The sequence below is a fragment of the Schistocerca serialis genome, chromosome 7, assembly GCF_023864345.2.
Source record: "Schistocerca serialis cubense isolate TAMUIC-IGC-003099 chromosome 7, iqSchSeri2.2, whole genome shotgun sequence".
Classification (NCBI taxonomy): Eukaryota; Metazoa; Arthropoda; class Insecta; order Orthoptera; family Acrididae; genus Schistocerca; species Schistocerca serialis.
Window position 1 is genome coordinate 10,752,670 of NC_064644.1, and position 19,431 is coordinate 10,772,100.

The 19,431-nt window shown below is 41.3% G+C and overlaps 1 protein-coding gene across 1 annotated transcript in view; it reads left to right on the forward strand.

The window, feature by feature from the left end:
* Positions 1-19,431, forward strand: part of LOC126412448 (nuclear cap-binding protein subunit 1) — a 176,530-nt gene that overhangs the window by 528 nt on the left and 156,571 nt on the right. The window contains exon 2 of the mRNA XM_050082054.1: positions 7,224-7,312. Within this exon, the coding sequence (XP_049938011.1) occupies positions 7,224-7,312 (89 nt within the window). The remainder of the gene's footprint in view (positions 1-7,223; positions 7,313-19,431) is intronic.

A 19,431-nucleotide genomic window follows, 5' to 3' on the forward strand; every position in this document is an offset into this window, starting at 1 on the left:
AGTAATTGCCCGGTGAAAACTGATTTTTTACCTTGAACTTCTTTTTCAAGAAAGAGTTGCTTTGTTTGAAGAGTTAAATAATTTACATACTGAATGTTTTGAGAAGTATTCCCTGAAAACACATCACCGTTATATTTCAGAAAGGAACCAAGATACATGGCTTCATATGTGCTCAGAATCTACTAGAGCATATTAAAAATGATGTAGATAATTTGGTTGATGTTAAGACTGCATCAGAGAATTTTACATTGGACAACTCTCCCTGTTCCATTGAAGAACATATTTACAGAGACCCTTAAATTTCATGTTTTAGTTTATATTGTATATAGAATTAGCACTGGTGTGATAGTGTAGCCAGTTCACTGTGCTGCACTTTTTCGTCTATCTGAGACATCACTCTCCATGGGATCCTTGGAATACAGCTAATGTAATGACAATGTATCAGTCACTTTGAAACATTTAGAAGAAAAGTATTGATGAGTGACTTGGCTATAGCAAAATGTCATTTCAAATAACATAGACGTATCTTGTTATCAGCTTTCAACAGCCAACCTCTGTCTCAAATTGTACCGAGCAACTTGCATTTGGAAGGATGATGGTTCAAATCCACTTCTGGCTATCCAGATTTAGGTTTTCAGTGATTTCCCTAAATTGCTCCAGGCAAATGCTAGGATGGTTTGTTTGAAGGGGCAAGGCTGAATTCTTTCCCCATCCTGTAAACTTTCTAATCTTGTGCTCCATCTTGAATGATCTCGATGCCAACAGGTTGTTAAACCCTAATCTTGCTTCCTTTCGCCATATTGTATGTATTTTTCAAATGTATTTGTAAATTCAGTGGATACAGCATTAAACATGACAAATTAACAACATATTTGACTTTACATTCGCTGACATTACTATAATGCACATGCATGATACATTGAAGTCATTGAGAACATCCAGTTCAGTATTCGCGAAGTTGAATGTGGCAGTTCTGCATTTCATATGACAAATGTTATGTAGATGCATGTGTGACATCTGTTGTTGGGTTGTGAAATGCAACTCCCCAAATGTTCAAATGGGTGTGAAATCTTATGGGACTTAACTGCTAAGGTCATCAGTCCCTAAGCTTACGCACTACTTAACCTAAATTATCCTAAGGACAAACATACACACCCATGCCCGAGGGAGGACTCGAACCTCCGCCAGGACCAGCCGCACAATCCATGACTGCAGCGCCTTAGACCGCTCGGCTAATCCCACGCGGCAACTCCCCAAATCTGTTTATAGATTTTTCTTCACAGCACACAGAATTAGAAAGTCAACCATCTTCTCCAGTGTTCTTGTATGTTTATCAATCCTTGAACGTATTAACATCTTGGTACCATGACGTCCATGAAAGTGCACTGAAATATTTGGTTCCACTTTAGGATCAGTGGTGATTCTCCTCATCCTATAAATACAGTTGCATAAGGAAAATAAATGGCACAGAGATATAAGCTATCCCACTCGAAAGTGGGAATGACATGACTGAGTATTATTGAAAGTGAATTATTGCTGTACTTATTTATCAGGTATTTTATTTGCTACTCCTGGCATTAATTAAATTGTAAATTTAAATGTAAAAACAAGTTTAGACATCAAATGTTGCTCCAAGCTACATATTCTCCACACTTCACAATTGGGCTTGGGACTTCAACCATGAGGCTGGTAATAATTATGAGTAACTTCTGCTTCTGGAAACTGTTACTCCAAGGATCAGTCCCATAATAAAAAAAACATCATGTCGGATGCATTTTCTACCACTTCAACAGACTTAGGACCCTTTTTAACAAAATGAAACATGATCTTGACCTATGCGATTTTAGTCTTTCTTGGCGTATTCCACTGATGAACTCTTCTCAGGTTATCAGCCGAGTGGTGGCGTCATCTTGTCGCAACATTTCAATGAGTTTCATATGCATCACCTTCTGGCCAGAATATGATGGGTACGAAACTCATTGACGCGTTGCGACAAGACGATGCCACCACTCAGTTGGTAACCCGAGAAGAATTCATCAATGATCTTGACCATTCAAACCAGTTATGTACCAATTTTTGTGCTAATGCAGTTTGTCGAATGAAGAGATCATAAGAGAAGTTGAGGGTTGCTGCACAAGTCATACTAAACTGTGAACTGAGAAACGCAACACCCCTGCCCATGTCTGCCCCCCCCCCCTCCCCTTGCCCCCCCCCCCCCCCCCCGCCCCCCAACCTGTCATCAATTCTTGCAGCAAAATACATTTTCTATCGCAAGTATACATTTTGGGCATTAGCAGCCGGAGTTTTCATCATGAAAGAAACTGTTGAAAAGTGACAGGACACATCATATGAATCTCTACACTTACACTGTGACGGTCAGTGAGGTGCTAAAATAGAACATAAAAAGATCCAACCGTAAATACTTGGGATGATTGTATCATAAAGTGAACACCCTTCTGCCCTCTGTCAGACATGACTGTAGAGGGAATTGAGTAGAAAGTCTGCTGAAATACAGCAAGACTACTCTAGACAGTAGCACGTCTAATTATTGCTACTCATTCTGTCACTAATGCCTTCTATTTAAGTGCAGTTATTCACTCAGAAATACTTAGACCCATTTAACTTCTGGAAGAACTGGGAAAATCACATGTAGAAAATAATTATTACATATTTCTGATGCATGCATGATTGTTGTTCCTCTTAATTGAAATGCTACCATTTTGCTGACAGTGTTCTCTGTTGAAGAAGAATGTCAACATTCCAGTTCCAAAGAAGGCAGGTGATGACAGATGTTACAGTGATGTGGTCTGTGGCAGGTTGTGGACAGTGTGCAGTGGCAAGGAGCAAGTACCACGTGACACTCCAGCTAATAGTGTTGTTCCGCTACAGCAGCTCGTAGTGTGCACTCCAAGATTTGTGTAGAATATTTGGTGTTGATTTTCTTGTTAATTTAGGTATGGTGCTGTTACTTGATACTAAACTGTTTGTAATGGATGGCATGAAGCAAACACAAGTATTACTCTGAGAATCAGCAGAGAGAGTTTTCCAGGCATATAAATTCTGTTAGGTAGAATCTGAAGCAGAAATAGAGTTTCGCTGGAGTGTGAGGTGCAGGACAGAGACAAAAAAGCTCGCTGACAATACCGCAAACCTTTCTCTCTCTCTCTCTCTCTCTCTCTCTCTCTCTCTCTCTCTGCACAGAATGCATACAGCAACCGCCTCTTGTTACGCACACCACTAAGCATCAGTTTACTAAATCATTGTAGAAAAATAACACAAATTATTTACAGCATCTTGGAAAAAACTGTTATATGCCAGCCCCAGGGAAGACCAGTTTGAGTTCTGAAGGAAAAAGATCATTATGACTCGGTGATGTATCTTAGAAGATCGTTTGATGAAAGGCAAACCTACATTTGTAGCCTAAGGGAATTTAGGAAAAACTTTAGACTTTGTTTACAGGTATACACTCCTTGAAATTCTGAAGATAGCAGGGGTACAACACAGGTAGCAAAAGGTTATTTACATAATGAACAGAAACCAGATGACAGTTACCAGAAACTAAAGACAGAGCAGTAAGTGAGAAGGTAATGAGACAGGGTTGTAATCTTTCTCCATTGTTTTTCAGTCCGTATATTCAGCAAGCAGTAAAGGAAACTGAGGAGGAATTTGGAAAGCCCTTTTAACTGACTTGCCCAGCCAGTTATAAAAGGACATTCAGTTTAACATGGATTCCAAACCACGGAGCATCTTTCCATTTTTCACATTAACAAACATCGCCAGAGATGAAAGATGCTATATGTGGGCTAAAGTGCAGTTACAGTGTTGGCAGCTCCTCCATTGCATGCTGATTTTGGCATTGTGTTTCCAGTCCACTAAAACAAGCAGGAAGATATATATATGTTCAGTAAACTAAATTAAAAAAATCGATAGTGTCCTATTTCAATGAGGAATTTGAAACTCTCGGCACAGGTCAGGAGCATGTGGAGGAACTCTGGCTCGAGTTCAGAAGAATAATTGGCCATACACTGGATAGATACATACCCAGTAAAACAGTTCATAATGGGCGGGAACCTCCATGGTATAAGGCTACTGTAAAAGAAACTTTTAAAGAAACAGATATTACTGCATAGTAGGTGTAAAACAAAAAGTGTAGGGCTGTAGATACAGAGATGCTAGATGAAACAAGTTTGGCTGTCAAGAGAGTAATGCATAATGCCTTCAGTGACTGCTTCAGCGGAATATTGTCAAATGACATTTCACAAAATCCAAAGAAATTCTGGTCATATGTAAAGGCTGATAGTGTCGCCAAAATAAGTGTCAGTCCATAGCGAATGAGACTGGAACTTAAATTGATGATAGCAGAGGAAAAAATGAAATGCTTAACTCCGTTTTCAAATGTTCCTTTACAAAGGAAAACCCAGGAGAATTGCCCCAACTGAATCCTCATTCCACTGGAAAAATGAACGAAATAAGTATTCGAGTTATTGGTGTTGAGAAACAGCTGAAATCATTAAAATTGAACAAAGCTGCAGGCCCCGATGGAATCCCTGTCAGATTCTTTACTGAATTTGCACCTGAGTTACTAACTATAATCTATTGTAGATCTCATGAACAAAAAATCGTATCAAGTTTCTGGTAAAAGGCACAGCTCGCACTCTTGTGCCATCTAATATGCTTGACATCAGTTTGTTGTAGAATCTTGGACCATATTCCTGAGGTATCTTGAGCAGAATGACCTCCTCAGTGCCAACCAGCATGGATTCTGAAAACATCAATCATGTGAAACCGTACTCGCACTTACTGAAGACTTACTGAAGTCTTTGGATCAAGGCAACCTTGTAGATGCAGTGTTTCTTGATTTCCAAAAAGCATTTGACTACAAAGACATACAAGCGAATATGTTGCCCTCACTCCATTTGCGAAGGTTACAAGAAAGGGAATATCAAGTAATTGTACATCCACTGTGCACTGTACAGTGGTTTATAAAATGCATATGGAGATGTAGATTTGTATGATATCTGGCTTCCATGTTCATCTATACCAATAATGGGTTGTATTCATTTTTTTATTAAAGTCCACAATTCAAAAATAAATTTAAAAAAGTACGACCTATGCAAGAATTCTGTGCAAGTTACACAGTTAGTTGCCCTTAACTCATATTGTCAGAAGCTGGGTGTGCTGTGAGCATGACCTCTTCCTCATCAGGTGCACTCTCTGTGTGTGTGTGTGTGTGTGTGTGTGTGTGTGTGTGTGTGTACGCATGCAGACTAGACTGATGCTGAAGCCAATAGACTACTCGAAAAACCACACATCGGAAAACTTGTCAGGGACCTTGCCTGTTGGTCATAGTGGGTGCTTCAATTGAATAATTTACATTATTGGTTGCTGAATGATAGGGTTAGATCTGTCAAAATAATTTCTATTTAGACAGTGTGTAAAAATTATTCAGTACACGTAAAGGTCAACATCATAAAACACTTTGAGAATGAATTTACATAATTAAATTAAAACAATTATAAGAAGATGAATGGATGTTAGGGTTGCGATTAGCATGATGCTGGACAATTATAGTTGAGACGGTTCCCAGCCACATAAAGGACATAAATTATGCTTTCAACTGTGATTGCAGACTTTATAATTACAAAAAAAAGTATGAATTTGAATAGATCATTTGGGGAAGAATAGGAAAGAAACATCACTGAGCAGGTGAACTCCATTACATTAACTCAATAACAAAATGAAACATGAGTGGTTAGGAGAAAAATCACCTTTGAAGTAAGAATTAGTTTGCAGAAAAACCTGCTTACCAGTGCATGAATCGCGAGGATCATGTTAGGAAGACTAAAAAACAGAAACTAGAAATGAACTCTCCATTAATATCTCATGATTTCTAAAGTCAGGAGTGTGTGTTGCAAATACAATCTTACCTTGACTGCCATTGAGGTGGTTGCCAGCAATTCAGGATGTACGCAACTGCAGCCACTGTTAACTGTTGCTGGGCTGAGCTGATGTGATGAGACTGCGAATTGCAGATCTCATCATCATCGTCATCATCCTGATTACCAACCACATATGTGCCTAAGTGCAAAAAGAAACTTTGAATACATTGCAGAGGACCAAAGTCAAGATAACACCCATACAAATCTGAATACGACTCCAAATGCCTCTCAATATTTGGTAGTCTTCCTTCAGACTTCAGAAAGGAACCCTGCACAATCTTTCCAATCCCATTAACGTCTTAAATGCCCTTCCAATCAGGGATCTGGAAGTCCGTTGCCTAGCTCCAACCATCAAGTTAAAATGTATCCACCTACGAGAGACATGTATTTGAAAATGGGAGATGAATGTTGCCTGTTTCCATGTCCAGACTTCTTTTCCAGAAATTCTGGAAATTTTGTTGGGCTTTGCACACTGTTCCCACAGGGAGGGGAGAGTTTGAAAATTTGCAGACACATGAGTGGCTATATGTGTTGCATGAGGAAATGTGTCGGGAGACCACGCACAGCAGCATAATGGCAAGTGGACAGCTGAGAACTCTACTCGAAGTTTACTAACAAGGCAGAATTCTCGCCTCTTCCACCAGTGGTTTCCTGTTCTACTATTGGGGACACCATTCTTCCGTTCTACCACTCATTGTTTGCAGGAACTTAGCCAGGAGGATAATCCCTGCAAAGGCTTGTTCAACTGTCCCTGTGACCCAGTACTGTGAGACCCTGCACTCTAAATGCACAGCAGCCCTTCAAGGATGTGCAAAAGTTGTTTATGCCTCAGCAAAAAGGAATTACCCTGGTCAAGACCAGACGCATTAATGGAAAAAACTACTACAAGAATGATTTGTTAGAGGGGTGGGCTACTTACATTGCTACACGCTACTCCCTAGCCACTCATGTAGACAACGCATAATGCAGGTGGAAAGTCGACAGATAAAACTGAATCGGAAAGCAGGATAGTCTCCCACGCAAATTCAGTATGCAAATATGATAAAATGTGAGGAGAAAGGCCTGAAATAGGCTGCCACCTCGCAATGTGTATGAATGTATAACATAAAATTCATTTCTAACTTATATGAGAACTTTGAAGGACTGCAGAAAACCAAGAAAAAAGAATTCTTTCTTTCTTTTTTTCTTACTTTGACCCAGAAGCATTATCATACCATTCCTTCTTCTTCTTCTTCATGTCAGCTGTATAATTCTTTCTAAGGCTTTAATTTGTAAATTTTCCAGATCGCGCTTACAGAAAAAGGCGCCGTGTTTCTGAAAACCAGGAAATTGAAGATCGCCTTGAGTCACTTATTCTCAGAGTGGGAGAAAAGGTAAATATTTTACAGCATTTTGAACAATTTGAGCATTATTAACATGTGTACAAAATTATATAAGATCATAGATCTTGAGGTTTATAACTTACAGTTTCAAGAACTAACAACAGTGTATTCAAAGTGAAAACATGTAGCCTATTTTTAACACATTTTTTAAGTATTCTTACACCTAACCATAAGTTCCTCTTGGCAGAACCACTAGTTCAGAAAGTTTCAAATTTATTGTCTTTTGTGTCATTCTTATTTGTTACCTTCACCTTGTTCATTTTTCTATATTTGCTAAATATATTTTTTCAGCCCTATTCTAATTATTAGCTATGATTTACAAGTTTCACATCTTGACATTGTAAATTACTTTGGAATCTTTTTGTGAATATGATAACCATAAATTACATTGGATGTATTACTTCATCAAAATATTTAGAAGTGAATGTGAGCTACTGATATTGTGGGATACTGTAATTTACCATCCTACTACATTTCTTCACTGAAGATAATTCATGACTGCAAGTTAATTTTTTGAAAGATTTACTATGTTCTTAAGTATTTTCCACATATTTTGTGTTCAGTTAATTGGCCGCAGATATTGTTGCTTGGTAACACTACGGAAATTAACAATTTCTCTTTGTTTGTTTTGGCCACAACTCTAGTGTTCAGAATATATACATTCCAGAGAACTGAAATGTTACAGGCCAATTTGTTTAGTTAATGTGTAGATAAAGTACAGGAAAAGCTTGTAACTCATTGCCTGAGGTGTCACAGACAGATAATAGACATGAGCTCCCGACAGTGTGGTTTCAGGAAAGAGAAATTCACCAGGGGTGCAATAACTCACACAACGCATATTGTGTTATCGCTTAATAGAACAAGTATGTTATGCAGATGAGGATGGATGTTGTTGAGGTGTTTGATAATTTATAGTTCAAAAGACTGAAGCAAATGATCTACTACGCAACTAATAACACTATGAGCCTTTTGGAAGAGGTTGTTTCTTTTGTATGTGTGTGTGTGTGTGTGTGTGTGTGTGTGTGTGTGTGTGAAACGTGTCATCTCGAATATCCTATGGATCCTTACTCCCCGGACTTTACTGCAGCAGACTTGTTTCTTTGGGGAGCAGCAAAATCTGTATTGTACCACATTTGCCCACTCACACTTTGTGATTTAAAAACTGAAGTACCTGTCTCTGTAACAACAGACCGGCAGTTGCAATTTGAATGTTGCGGAAAGATAATTGTGAAAAATATCACCATCGGCTGCTTGCAGGTTTCTGCTTGTGGTATGTTGACGTAGAGCCATTACCGAAACAGCTTCATAATATAACAAACACTAGAGCCTGCATTGTCTGCACAGATGATCTGCTAATTACAGTATCTGCTAACACAATGGCTAAGTTAGAGGAAAATAGTAGGAAAGTACTCAAAAGACTAAGTAATTGGCGAGTTGAAAACAAGTTAACAATATCAGAACAGATTGTCTGCTACTAAAAGGGCATTTTCAAGGTTGTGAAACCCTACAGTCAGAATAAATGACCAACCTGTGAAAACATAAGAAGAATATAGGTACCTTGGTATAAATATCAACAAAAAGTGAAACTATCATATACGTGTAGAAATCATTCACCAGAGAGGCATTAAAATCCTGAACGAAGTGGCAACAATTGTCCAAAGAAGCTTTCAGTTGCTCCCAGGTTGAAGAAGAATGTACCACAGTGCAACTGTAATCACTATTGTGGGTTACAGGTTAAGTATTTGGGCTCATAGAACCAGAAAGGTACGGACGGCACAAACTCTCCAGCTAGTAAAGAAAAGTGTACTGTGCCTGACAGACGTGTATAAAACAACACCAGCTGAGGCACTGCTAGTGATATTGGCCTTCTTACCTCTGGATGTAGCCATAAGAAAGAGAGGTGCACAATATTGGCACAAAAAGGGTGGGTGTGATGAGCGGGGGAGATACCGAGCCCAAACACCACATCAAATAAGGAAATATTTCTTTCCTAGCATAAAAGAAAGATCCAGAATGTCATAATTCCTTCCAACCAAGGGAGCACTACACTACCTGTTGCGACATGGCCTATATCTCAGCTACTTACTGAAAATGTGAGAAAGCACGACAGACACCTGTGAATGTGGAGCAGGCCGGAGTGGCCGAGCGGTTCTAGGCGCTTCAGTCTGGAACCGTGTGACCGCTACGGTCGCAGGTTTGAATCCTGCCTCGGGCATGGATGTGTATGATGTCCTTAGGTTAGTTAGGTTTAAGTAGTTCTAAGTACTAGGGGACTGATGACCTCAGATGTTAAGTCCCATAGTGCTCAGAGCCATTGGAACCCCGCCCCCTTTTTTTTTGGAGCAATCAGCACACCGGATCACATTGTCTGGAAGTGTGCCATTACACAAGATGTTACAGACCAACGTAGGAATCTCTTTTGTAATACATCTGTAACATAATAAGCGATGAGGAACTGTGGCATATGCTGAACTTCCTGATAACCAAATATCAGGTTGTGAACTGCAAAAGTACATGAGCTAGAGACAAACAAGAAGAGGCCATACATCATGGCAACAATACACTCCTTGGCAGATCGTCAAACGACAGCAACCTTGTGGGGGCAGTGAGGAGATGAGCCTTGGGAAGGACTAGGAAGTATTTTCTGATATCATGACAGCCATCTCTTACACCTCAGGTGGCACAGTAGTACGACCCCTGAGAATCCTGAGTTGTGTCTCAGCGTGCCAGGACTAAATATCCAAACAAATGAGAAACCAACTGCTGTAGTGTAGTGCTGTGTAATGTTATACAGTAGTGCAGTCCATGATCATAAATTACAAAAGCTGTGATGTTGCAATGCATGTAGTAAAGTAGACCAGTAATATGTGCCTTCTGTATGTTGTGATGTAGCTATGCAGTGTAGTAAGGTAGACCAGTAGCATGTGCCTTCTGGATTCCAGATGTACTTATATTTGTGAGCCAGATGTCCAAAAGTTAGTATATAGATGTTTTATTATTATTTGAATATAATAGAGGGAAACATTCCATGTGGGAAAAATATATCTAAAAACAAAGATGATGTAACTTATTAAACGAAAGTGTTGGTATGTTGATAGACACACAGACAAACACAAACACACACACAAAATTCAAGCTTTCGCAACCCGCGGTTGCTTCATCAGGAAAGAGGGAAAGACGAAAGGATGTGGGTTTTAAGGGAGAGGGTAAGGAGTCATTCCAATCTCGGGAGCGGAAAGACTTGCCTTAAGGGGAAAAAAGGACAGGTATACGCTCGCACGCGTGCGCACACACACATACACACACACACACACACACACACACACACACACACACACACACACACACACACACACACATATCCATCCGCACATATACAGACACAAGCAGACATTTTATTATTTTTTATACAAATACTTTATGTTGATGTTTTGTTTATCTTAAACACTTTAATGCTTAATTGTACGAACACATGTTAAAATTATGTTAAAATATTACATTTTGATTCATGCCAAATCATGTGCAACATTTGGTCTGTTCTTGTATGTATATAACAGACTAAAAGAAAATACAGATAAATAAACACATTCCTGTAATATAGTTTGTATTGTAGAAAATTCCTGTGGGATTAAATTGTTATATGAGGACTAAAATTTACACTCTGACTCAATAGATCATATAGAGATCTGCCTGCTTCAGAAGTCTGCCATATAAGACAACTTTTTTGTGAGTTTGTGCATGACGAGCATAGGACCCCAAGCCATTGCAATACTACTTGCTTTGTCCACACTCATAGTCTGGTTGTTAGCATCACTTTCTCAGATCACAGTGTCCCATGTTTGATTCCTCGCTGGGTGGAAGACTTTCTTAGCTCGGGACTGGGTGTTTGTGTTGTCCTAATCATTTCAAATCTTTTCATCAGTGCACAAATCACCAAAGTGGTGTCATAGAGAAGAGCTTTCACTTGGCGGTTCAACTGCCCCAGATGAGTCTCCCAGCCAGTAACAGTGTACAAGCACATCATTTCGGTTCAGTTCTTCTGTTCCTGTGTTAAAATTCGACACTGACTATCTCTTTTCTCATACTTATTCTGTAGAGCAAATTACTTGCTTACAACCTAGCTGGGTCACAGACTGTTGATTCTGGTTTGCCCAATTTTGTTTCCTTTATTTTACACCATATAGTTCATTTAACTTGTGTTTGGTCCCCACATCTGAAGTTGACCTCCACCTTTCAGAATATTTTACATATCATGCAGGGAGGATCATTCAGTACACGGATTGGTAGCCAGTTCGTGTGGGGTATCGCCAGTACCCATATGGTATTAGCTCCCGGACCACACATGGATTGCACTACTGATGCCCGAGCTGTTCTGTGTGCAAGCTGAGGAGTAGGTGCCTGTTCATTTGGGAGCTCCATGACTCCTGGCAGTGGCCAACAAGCTCGTTGGCCTTCTCTCATCTGGAGGTTTGGAGTGTGCATCATGGCAGATTTTTGGCATCGTGAAATGACTATGGCTTGAGTCCCCAGTAGTCTTTTGAGACTGGCTGCAGTTCAGCACTGATCATTAAAACCCAAGGAACTGTGAGGAAAACAAAACCAGTCGACATACGGGCATATCTGTCCATTCCTAGTTTTCATCTGAACAGATGGAAAGATCTTTCTCTCTACGGAACCAATTTTCTTTGTGGAGAATATTAAAAAAAAAAAAAAAATAGAGAACTCTTTTTCTGTAGTGAATTATGGGAGTAGTGTATTAGGAGGTTTTAGCAAGTATACTAATCCACTATGAAGAATCGTCTCAGCAAAAAATTACCATGAAAGAGGATACAGGTAGAAATAGTGTAAGGTGGAATTAGAGACTGTCCACACTGCTTTATTTTTGTTCAGATGCTTCAGGAGGGTTGAGATATGTTGGCTGTGAACCTGCAGCATCTGCCTGTTGGGCACGCCTATTTGCACCGTGATTCCTCCGGTTGAAGGTGTCGTGTGCTGCTGGGAATATGCAGCCACTGGCAAAGACAATGTCATCATCAAGACGAATTATCTTTCAATATTCCAGTGTCTGTGTGTAGAACCTTTAAAACCGGCATCTGTTGTCATTGATACAGCTTGTGTGAACTGCTATAATATATGTTAAAGAGAAGTAATGAACTTTGAAATATGGAGGAGTTGTAACAAGAGTTCATTCTAAATCATTTCGTAGTTCGAAGTAGAAGTTCTGATCTTTCATTTAGCTTTCACTGCAAGACGGAATGAAGTCCAGACATGTTGGATGTTCGAACACAATGGTGAGATGGAGGATCCGGACCACCAGAAACTAAGCAGCTGGACAATAACTCATCAAGAAGAGATGTGTGAGGTAACAGATGACAATCGGAAATGGTGTTCAATGCATACTCAAACAATATAAAACATACCCACAGCTTTTACCGCAACAGTTCATAAATTTTGTGCCACACGTTCCATCTTAATTAAGACAGCAAATCGTACCCTTCCCCCGGCAACTAGTAATGTACCCGTTACTGTCAGACCCCATAAGAACCACAACATGGTGCAGGGATTAATTTTGCACTGAGACTTAACGCTGCAGGTGGATGAAGAACTTCACTGTAGCTTGGAGAGACGAAGGATCAACTTCATATGTTTTAATCATAAAAACCTACCAGGCAGCAAGGGATACATTGTGAACACTTAGAGAGCCAGATATCTACTTTTTACATCATGTATGTTGAGACCTGCTACATAGCAAACTAGACACCTACGCATTGATTCTCTTCTCTTAGGGTATCTGCTTTAGAGAAGGTCAAAATCACATTACTGCTGCAATGTGAAACTGGATTTCCCACCCCTGATGGATGCTAGCGCTTTGTGTGTATGCCTTCCCAGTACATATTCAACACTAATTATGGAGACTGTAGCAGGCCACTTCGTGAAAATTCATCATGTGTACTACCACCTGTCTGTGTCAGATGTTGTAACAACCACCCTCCCCACTCCCCGAAGTGTCCTAATCTACTAAAGGAACATGAAATCCAGGAATTGGAGGTCACAGGTCACCTCTCGTATTTTTGAAGCTTGGATATAATGTGGTTGTGTGTATGCTCTCTGTGATACCAAATTTTGTCACTAGTATGACCAGTTCATTAACAGCACCTGGTGTATTTACAGGGTTGCTACAAGTTCTGGAAATCAGGGAATTTCAGACGTGTCAGGGAAATCAGGAAATATCAGGGAAATTTGAGGGAAAAAAAAAGAAAAACACTGGAAAAATTCTCATTTTCGTCTCAATAGATGAAATGGTTTGTTTACTGAGATGTTATACATCGTCGCTGGCTGGGCGCAGCTGAGTAAATGAGCCGCTTCCCTACTCCTCATTCTTACTGATTCTTCCCTTTCTACCACTCCCCTCATCTTGCAGTCAGTGCTGCCACCACATCTTGCTCTTAGCCTAGCAGGTGCCGACGAGAGGCAGGTAGGCATAAGAAGTGGTTTGTTTGGATCTGATTCTCAGTGACTGTTGACGCAACAGCCAGAGGCTTGAGTTGTGCCTGAATGATTATGTGAATGTGTGTGTGCTCTTGACTTCTGACAAAGGCAGTGGCCAAAAATTTAGTTGTGAGAGTGTGATTTTTTATTTTTATTATTATTATTATTATTTTTTTTTTTTTGTGTGTGTGTGTGTGTGTGTGTGTGTGTGTGTGTGTGTGTGTGTGTGTGTGTGTGCCTGTCTGCATCTCAATGATCATATTTATGGTGAGTTGTTACCTATCCTCATTAGTATTGATTTTCATAGTATTCGTGCAAGTTATCTGTTGCATGGTTTCATCGCCGCACTCTCATTTTGTCAATGTGGTGTCTATGACATGTAAACAGCTGGCCATACCAGTCGACTTCCATGACAGGCCAAAACCACTGGCCATTTCTAAGGCTATCTCTAACAGATTGTGCCTGCCAGTCTGGTGCTCATCATTTCCAACCAACATGCAGGCCCTGCCCATCGGATGTAGTCTCACTGATTCGCCTGCAGGCCAGGCTGGCATAATGTGTGGGGCGTAGTGTGGCAGATTTTCATGGTTTATCCGTGGACTCAGGACTGCGGTACTCCTCAGCAGGCCAGAGGCTATGAGCAATGGGTTTCAGGAACTGCAACTGTCTCACTGCAAGAGCATTGTACAGTGTGGAATTTTATAGACATTTTATGTACTCTAGTACATTTTGGCACTTCAAAAGTAGTTTCTAATATATAAAGTATTGATGGTAAGAGGAAGAAAATTGTGGCAGTCACTGGCAGTTTGTACGCTATGTACTCAAGTATTTCGTGAAAGAAAAACCACACAATACCCGGAAAAAAAAAAAACACATAACACATTGGGCAATAACCGACAATAACAAACATAGTAAAACCAACATTTTATTGGCAGCCACTTACAGTGTTAGTGTGTACAACTCTTCTTTGCCTTACACACTTCTTTCAACAGGCCTGCTTTTTTTCTGAAATCAGTGAAGATATTTCAAATCTGTCTTGCGACTACAGTGAGATACGAATTTTTGTCACCAAATGTGTTCGTTTTATTGAAATAAAATAACATTAGTGGTCTTAATAAAACATACATACCATTGGGCTTGCTTTCTCCATCAGAAAACAGTTCAGTGCAAAACATGTTGATGTTAGTAGTTAAGATTCTTGCTCACATGTTTAGAAATACGGAAGTCCTTACATTTTTTGACAACTTATGTGTTTACTTACCCTTGAGATCTCAAAATTTGTCTCCCCAGAAGGCCAACAGCTCTTTTGTGGGTACGTGCGTGGGACGCACAGATCCCTGAGCATTACAGCCTTTATTCGTTTTCGGGCTGCTCTCCCGTACCCTTCCTTCTCCTTCCCTGTCCTTCTTCCTTTCCCTTTGCTCCTTCCTTTCCTCGTCTTGGTGGTGATCTTTATGTCGACCTGGCTATCCTCATGACTTTGCTTCATCTTGCAGTTTTGGTTGGTTGTTTTTCCACCTCTTTTGGGTTTTTTTTTTTTTTTTTTTTTTTTTTTTTTTTTTTTTTTTTTTTTTTTTTTTTTTTGGTCTGCCTCAGGGGTTTGACCCCCATCTCCAAATTTGAAATCTGTAGAGTGAGTAAGATGGGGAAGAACTCCCTTCCTAGCGCCTTTGGCATGGGTTCCTCTCCCTCCCCCTCCTCCTCTCCCTCTCCCTCTCCCTCTCCCTCTCCCTTGCCCTCACCCCCACCCCCACCCCCACCCCCACCCCCACCCCCCCTTCCCTTCCCTTCCCTCTCCCTTTTCCCCCTTCCCCACTAAAGCCCTTTTGCTTCTTTGCTATGTCACCAGCTTGGTAGCCAGCCCATGATCTGGCTGAGGCCTCTGATACCACAGTGATCACACTGCTGGTACCTGTGCTGTGAATGCCTTGTGCAAGCCCAGTAGTGGTTGCCCGTCTTTTTGGGACATCGGAACTCCCAGCAACGACTGTCCTGCCAGGCGGCCATGGCTGTGGCTGGGTGGTGCCCACAAGGTGAGCCCCTGTTCGTGGTGGGTGGTACCAAGGCTGATGTTTCGCACATGAAATGTGTTAAACTCTCTGATTGCTCTGCTGCAGCCGCATCTCTTCCTTGACATAGTTCTGTCTCAGTTCCTGTTTCTGCCTTTCCAGCCTTACCCTCCTTGGATACACCATGAGAGGAGGGCTAGACGAGCCGGCTTGGGGCAAACCCCTTTACGTTGTTCCTAGTCTGTACCAGGACTGATAGGGAGACTTTTGCCGCCACCAAACCCCTTTTCTGTGCAGAACATACTGAGAACAAGTTAGTTGAAGTTGAGTAATTAAGCAAGATTAGATCTGGCTCTCTCTCCTTATAAAGACAACTTCTGCCAGTCAGCCAGCCTCCCTCTTTGCCTGCAACCATTTAGGAGACAACCTCGTGGCTATCGCTCCCCGCAAGTCACGCAGTATGACACAGGATGTGTGTTTGATGATGAACTTTTGGCTAATGTGGAATGGCATGGCGTTCATTTCATCCAGTGTGCCCAGAAAGGCCCTAAGACCATTGCGTGGACACTGGCATTGTCATCGTGGCATTTTAGGATCATACCCTGGCTGAGAAGGTCAAGGTAATGGTGTACAGGTGCAATGTGAAACCGTATATGTCACCTCCCAAGCGTTGCTTCCATTGCCTCAAACATGTCCTCGCGATGCGATGCCACTCCCATCTGTGGTGACTGTGGCCACCCCCTTCGTTTCTATGTATGGGGAGCCCTTGCACCCCACTGTCTAACTGTGTAAACTGCTCTGCTCTCCGTTCTCCCCACTCACCAGTGTCCAGTGTAGATGAAGGAAAAAAGAATTCAGGAAAGAAAGACCCGTGACCATCTCAGCTACATTGATGCCCGGAAGAAATTTGACAGACTTCACTGTGTAAATCCCTCCCCTACCTTTGCCTCAGCTATGCCTTCCTCTCCTCACCCCTCACCCTTATCCCCATCCAGCCCTCCCTTCCCGTTCATCACCCTCTGCAGCTCCCATTCCTTCCCCTCCAGGAACCACTCCTCCTCCTCCTGTACCTCTTTCTCACAATGGAAAAAGTTCTCTTCTCGGGCTGCTCCTAGGGAAGGGGCTCCATCTCGAAACACTCATTCCAAGCATTCTCAGGACAAAAAGTTTACACCCTCGGTATGGAGCAGAGACCCGCACTGTGAGGGCCCCAAAGCCACTCTCTCTGTCTCATCCTGACATCGTTACCACCTATTTCCTTACTCATAATGCCTTCTCGAAGTGCAAAATGGCTAAGCAGGGATGGCTAGAGGACAAATGGAAGGATGTAGAGGCTTATCTCACTAGGGGTAAGATAGATACTGCCTACTGGAAAATTAAAGAGACCTTTGGAGAACAGAGAACCACGTGTATCAATATCAAGAGCTCAGATGGAAACCCAGTTCTAAGCAAAGAAGGGAAAGCAGAAAGGTGGAGGGAGTATATAGAGGGCCTATACAAGGGCAATGTACTTGAGGGCAGTATTATGGAAATGGAAGAGGATGTAGATGAAGATGAAATGGGAGATACGATACTCCGTGAAGAGTTTGACAGATCACTGAAAGACCTAAGTCGAAACAAGGCCCCGGGAGTAGACAACATTCCATTAGAACTACTGACAGCCTTGGGAGAGCCAGTCCTGACAAAACTCTACCATCTGGTGAGTAAGATGTATGAGACAGGCGAAATACCCTCAGACTTCAAGAAGAATATAATAATTCAGATCCCATAGAAAGCAGGTGCTGACAGTTGTGAAAATTACCGAACTATCAGTTTAATAAGGCACGGATGCAAAATACTAATGCGTATTCTCTACAGACGAATGGAAAAACTGGTAGAAGCTGACCTCAGGGAAGATCAGTTTGGATTCCGTAGAAATGTTGGAACACGTGAGGCAATACTGACCCTATGACTTATCTTAGAAGCTAGATTAAGGAAAGGCAAACCTACATTTCTAGCATTTGTAGACTTAGAGAAAGCTTTTGACAATGTTGACTGGAATACTCTCTTTCAAATTCTGAAGGTGGCAGGGGTAAAATACAGGGAGCGAAAGGCTATTTACAATTTGTACAGAAACCAGATGGCAGTTATAAAAGTCGAGGGGCACGAAAGGGAAGCAGTGGTTGTGAAGGGAATGAGACAGGGTTGTAGCCTGTCCTCGATGTTATTCAATCTGTATATTGAGCAAGCAGTGAAGGAAACAAAAGAGAAATTCGGAGTAGGTATTAAAATCCACGGAGAAGAAATAAAAACTTTGAGGTTTGCCAATGACATTGTAATTCTGTCATAGACAGCATAGGACTTGGAAGAGCAGTTGAACGGAATGGACAGTGTCATGAAAGGAGGATATGAGATGAACATCAACAAAAGCAAAACGAGGATAATGGAATGTAGTCGAATTAAGTCGGGTGATGCTGAAGGAATTAGATTACGAAATGAGACACTTAAAGTAGTAAAAGAGTTTTGCTATTTGGGGAGCAAAATAACTGATGATGGTCGAAGTAGAGAGGATATAAAATGTAGACTGACAATGGCAAGGAAAGCGTTTCTGAAGAAGAGAAATTTGTTAAAATCGAGAATTGATTTAAGTGTCAGGAAGTCGTTTCTGAAAGTATTTGTATGGCGCGTAGCCATGTATGGAAGTGAAACATGGACGATAACTAGTTCGGACAAGAAGAGAATAGAAGCTTTTGAAATTTGGTGCTACAGAAGAATGCTGAAGATTAGATGGGTAGATCATATAACTAATGAGGAGGTACTGAATAGGAATGGGGAGAAGAGAAGTTTGTGGCACGATGTAACTAGAAGAAGGGATCGGTTGGTACGACATGTTCTGAGGCATCAAGGGATCACCAATTTAGTATTGGAGGGCAGCGTGGAGGGTAAAAATCGTAGAGGGAGACCAAGAGATGAATACAGAAAACAGATTAAGAAGGATGTAGGTTGCAGTAGGTACTGGGAGATGAAGAAGCTTGCACAGGATACAGTAGCATGGAGAGCTGCATCAAACCAGTCTCAGGACTGAAGACCACAACAACAACAACAACAACAATGCCTTCTCCCTCCCTCCTAGAGAAAAGAAGAAGAAGAAGAAGAAGAAGAAGCAGTGTAAGTCAAACGATGAGGCTTCCCGGAGGGCTTCGTCCCCTCCACGTCATCCCAAATCAGACCCAGTTTTTATGGTTGTCACTCCATCCTCGATAGTGATGACTGCCGACCAAGTGACGTGACCTTCCCTTGGCTTCTTTGTGTATCACTTGGACTCTCACCACATGACAATCCAGTGGAATTGCAACGGATATTATAACCACCTCCCGGAAATACACCACCTTGTTTCCTCTTACTCTTCGTTCTCTCGCGCTCTTCAAGAAATTCACTTTCGTGATGATCACTCTCTAATGTTTGATGTTATTGGGCATTTTGTTGGAACTGTGCTGGCCCCAGGATAGCATCTGGAAGGGTCTGCACTTTTGTTCGCAGCAGTCATTAGTGACTGGATCCCCCTTCCTTCCAACCTGGAAGTGATAGCGCTTAGAGTGCAGATGACTCTGGCAATCATTGTTTGCAGTGTCT